General features: G+C 42.8%; 1 protein-coding gene across 1 annotated transcript; it reads left to right on the forward strand.

Moving 5' to 3' along the window:
• The first annotated feature begins 536 nt into the window (after positions 1 to 536).
• On the forward strand, positions 537 to 3,294 carry LOC129817917 (B2 bradykinin receptor-like). The gene is made up of 2 exons (XM_055873516.1): positions 537 to 678; positions 1,422 to 3,294. The coding sequence occupies exon 2, from the start codon at positions 1,429 to 1,431 to the stop codon at positions 2,578 to 2,580; it is 1,152 nt and encodes a 383-aa protein (XP_055729491.1). The 5' UTR covers positions 537 to 678; positions 1,422 to 1,428; the 3' UTR covers positions 2,581 to 3,294.
• The last annotated feature ends 1,194 nt before the right edge of the window (positions 3,295 to 4,488 follow it).

Raw genomic sequence — 4,488 nt, forward strand, 5'->3', positions numbered from 1 at the left:
TTAGGAGGCTGGTTGCTTTAGTGCAATACAGTCCTATAGCCTAGCCATGGCTGGTTTCTGTAGAAACTGTTTCATTATTAATGCTGGAAAGACCGTCCAAACTTCCAACCAAATTTACATTGAACGCGACAGAAAAAGTTCCAAAATGTACAGTGTGTTTCATCAGTCACATAGACTTTTTAGTGTACCCTGTGAAATTAATCTGGCAAGTTTGTTGGAAAGAGAACTGAGACAAGCTCCACAGCCAATTTATAATATCCTCAGATTGAATCAAACAAAAATAGGACAAGGTTTAACTCTGGATACATGTATTCAAAATATTTGTACTTCTCTAATGGACTTTCCCACACTTATATTGATCTAGCACAATGCCGTTTACTTGCAAAGCATTCCTACTGTAAATGTGCTTCCTTTTATATCTCTCCAATGAAACAACAGTGGGTCATGGTTTTGATAAATAGTTGAGCCAGAAAGAAGCAGGCCTACTTAGGGGAAAAACTGGTTTGTGTTGGAGGCCAAGTGACGACATTGTGATGATCTGTGTTCGGCTCATATAAGAGTGGCCATCCTCCCAGAACGCTCTTCAGAGGAGGCCAGATGGTGATGAGGATAATATACGGGGAATGAACACGGAGAAAGAGCACATCTTGACTGAGACCACAAAGCACTGGAGATAAGGTGAGTTAGCCTCAAGGGCAACTGGGATCTTCGTGGAATGAGAAAGATAAAGGGGGGAGAAATGTTTCGTTGTGATTAACGGCAGTGTTTTATGTTTTTTACGTTTATTGTATGAGGTGCATGCTACATTTGGGCAGGATGGATCAAGTTATTCTAAGGACGTAAAGAGATATAATTCAAAGTGGCTGAATTGGGACGGATCCAAGTAAAAAATAGCAAAAGGTTGGATACACATCTCAACATATAATGTAAGGGCCATTTTTATGGTCAGGAAAAGGAATACTGCATAAAACATTGTGCACAGATAGACAACACACGCAGAAGCTAAACAGAGGACAGACGGAGCTTTTATTTCTTTACATAGTTTTGAAAATGTGCTTTTGCTTCAGTTATGGAATGTACCAACACAAGTCAGGGAACTACTTTTTTTTGTTATCAGAATGAATCAAGGTCTAGTAATGTTAGCAGACTGCTCAGGAAGAGCAGTAGTCTACTCCCATCAGTGAAACACCACACTGGTATCTGTTTCTTGTTAGTCATGTGCAGTATTTCACATTTTCCACTGTTAAAAGTACAGGTATTACTCAGTACGGGCAGGAAAAACCCATGAATCTGTATGTCACCCCTTATGTGGATTCTCAAATTGTGTCTCCTTTTCCTTAGGATGTTGCAGTTCAATGATTTGACACTGTGTGAACAAACGTGGAAAAAAGACTAATAGATAAATCATTATTTTCTTCCAGTTTCCCAATGTTCCGGAACACAACCGAGAGGCTCCTCCCCACTGAGGACCCTCACTCAGCGCTGGATTGGACCGAGTTGGACCCCTACAACTGTACACTACTGTACAACTACACTGCAGCCTGGGACTGGCTCTCCACCTACCAGCCAGCCTACCTGGTTCTGCTCAGTGTGGTGGGCGTGTTGGCCAACGGCCTGGTTCTCTATGTCTTTTGCCTGCAGAGAAAGCTATGCACCGTGGCCGATGTCTACCTGGGCAACCTGGCCGCTGCCGACCTGGTCATAGTGTCCTGTCTACCCTTCTGGGCCGCTACCATTGCTAACGGCTACCACTGGGAGTTCGGCGAGCCAATGTGCAAGCTGGTCAACGTGGCCATCTCCATGAACTACTACTGTAGTGTTTTCTTCCTGGTGCTGGTTAGTGTCGATCGCTACCTAGCTCTGGTCCGGCCCATGTGCCAAAGCCGACTGCGGAGGGCGTCCTGGGCCAAGCGCATCTGCCTGGGGATATGGATCATGGGGTTCCTGCTGAGTTTGCCCATCCTGTTCTTCCGCAAGGTGAAATACGTGGCCAAGGCGGGGGTGACAGCCTGCTACTTGGCTTACCCCCATCCAGACTGGGAGATCCAGCGCAATATCACCAATAACGTGGTTGGGTTCCTGCTTCCTGTGATAGTGGTGGCGTACTGCAGTCGCCACATTGTGATCGCTCTGAAAAATGGTCAGATCAGAAAAACTCCTGGTGTGAGGTCAGAGAGGAAGGCCACACAACTGGTCCTGACTGTCCTCACAGTCTTCATCATCTGCTGGACACCCTACCAGGTGGTGCGCTTCCTGGACACACTGGATTACTTCCAGGTCACTCCAGGTTGCCTCTGGGGTCACATTCTGGACATTAGCATACAGCTGTCCACATACCTGGCATACGCCAACAGCGCCATTAACCCTTTCCTGTATGTCATTGTGGGGAGACACTTCAGGAAGAGAGCAAAAGAAGTGTTCAGGACAATGTTAAACCGCAGATTGACAGAGAAATCATTCCTGACGGTCAATTTCACCTCCAGTGGAAAACTGGACACTCAAAGGATACAATGTAAACAACTAGTGAAACAAACTGTGATGATACAATGTGAACAACTTGTGAAACAAACTGTGACATGACAAGAGTGTCTGTCTTGAAGTCTGTCCGTCCGTCCATCTGAACTGATCCAGACTGAACATTTAATCTTCAGCTGTTTTTACTTTTAATTGTAAATATGTTCTTTCTTCTAATCGGATCGATTTCCGTCAGTCGTTTGTGTGAGACCAAATGAGGTGAACAAGTGATCAGGGACTTCCAGATGATTTCTGTCTTTGTTAAACTTGTAATTACCGGAGGACATCTGTTCCGAATCATTAAGACCTTTATTAATACAAATAGTCAATTTATCTGTCTACAATATTCTACCTCGTAAGCAATCTAACTCCTGTTTTAATTCCTTTGTTGATTTATGGAGAAATACAGACTACAGACTCCATTCGGGTGCACGACACTGAAGATTTATGCTGTAATATAGGCACTAAATTACGACTGTCCGGTGTAGAAAATGAATCTAAATGTGATCTATGAAGTCTTTTATTGTCATTGAGACCCTTTTCACTTTGATGGAGTGTGCCACTATGAGAAATTATTCTCCTAGAGCAGGACTACGAATTGGACGTATTGCACTGTGGACTAATTTAAATGTAAAAGGTCATATTGTCCTTTAAAAAGCTCATATAATTTTTGCTTCTTGGCTACTAAATCAAAAGAGGTTCTGGTTGAAAGGTCAGTATTTCTTATCAATCCAGTGAAAAAAAATATTTCGTTATTGCATAAAAATAACTTTTGTATGTATCAAAATGCTGTCCAATAAATCAATGTGGGGTTTGAGTACTAAACAGAGCTCTATTACCCAGTAATCTGTGTGCTCTGTTGACCCAGACTAATACTTGTGTTATGACAACTCCTAACACTGATATACTGTGTGGATCACTTTGCATGTACCAACAATCAGCTTGTCTCAGACCACACTGTTCTCACAATTCTTCTGGCTACTTACAGTAAGTACACCCTCCATGACATCCCTCTAATGATACATTCATCAAGTGTTAGACTAAATATTTTATATTTTTTCCCCCTTCATAGTGGATGTTGAGCCAAAAATGAGAGTTTGTATGAGCATAAACTGAAAACCTGTGGGACTCAATTTCAGATGCAATCCATGATGCATTCTACATTTACATTACATTTAAGTCATTTAGCAGACGCTCTTATCCAGAGCGACTTACAAATTGGAAAGTTCATACATATTCATCCTGGTCCCCCCGTGGGGAATGAACCCACAACCCTGGCGTTGCAAGCGCCATGCTCTACCAACTGAGCCACACGGGACCTCATTCTCTAAACATAAATGTACCTTATTTAGAAACATCCCAATGTACCTGTAGTTGGCTGTAAACTGTTTAAAGGAGGTCACAGAGTAATTACCAGAAAGGTCTTTCTCCTCTGTTGTCCTGCATGCAGGTTTACTACTGTTTGCCCTTGTTGGTTCCGAGACAGATTGAAATGTTCTGCACAGGCTCAGTAGGGCCACTGTAAAATGGGCACACTGGCGCTGCCAATGGCAGCCATCAAATAGCTTTCAAGAGGTCTAATAGAGATTGGCATAGATTACGATGCATGTGTTTAACTCACTTCTAATCCGGGTGAAATACTGTTTAACTCAAACAAGTATATTTACATTAAAGAAACACACCACCCCATAGACATAGCATGGCACTGCTCCATTGCTCATTGTATTGCATGATAATATATGAGCTATAATAATAGCCCATCAATCTGCCTATGATCAGGTTCTTACGATCTTCACATGCTAACCAGGAATAGACTAACCTCCTTCTATGCCCCCTTGGGGTGACACACTGGCCATTATGACATTTTAATGGACAGATAATGATGTTGGAAGAGTCTGCCATGATGCTGCCATTAGAGATAATGCGCATCTGGAAAAAACAACAACCGTAACATTGGGGCTCACTGTGCTTCAC

Source organism: Salvelinus fontinalis, chromosome 20, assembly GCF_029448725.1.
Source record: "Salvelinus fontinalis isolate EN_2023a chromosome 20, ASM2944872v1, whole genome shotgun sequence".
NCBI classification, from domain to species: domain Eukaryota; kingdom Metazoa; phylum Chordata; class Actinopteri; order Salmoniformes; family Salmonidae; genus Salvelinus; species Salvelinus fontinalis.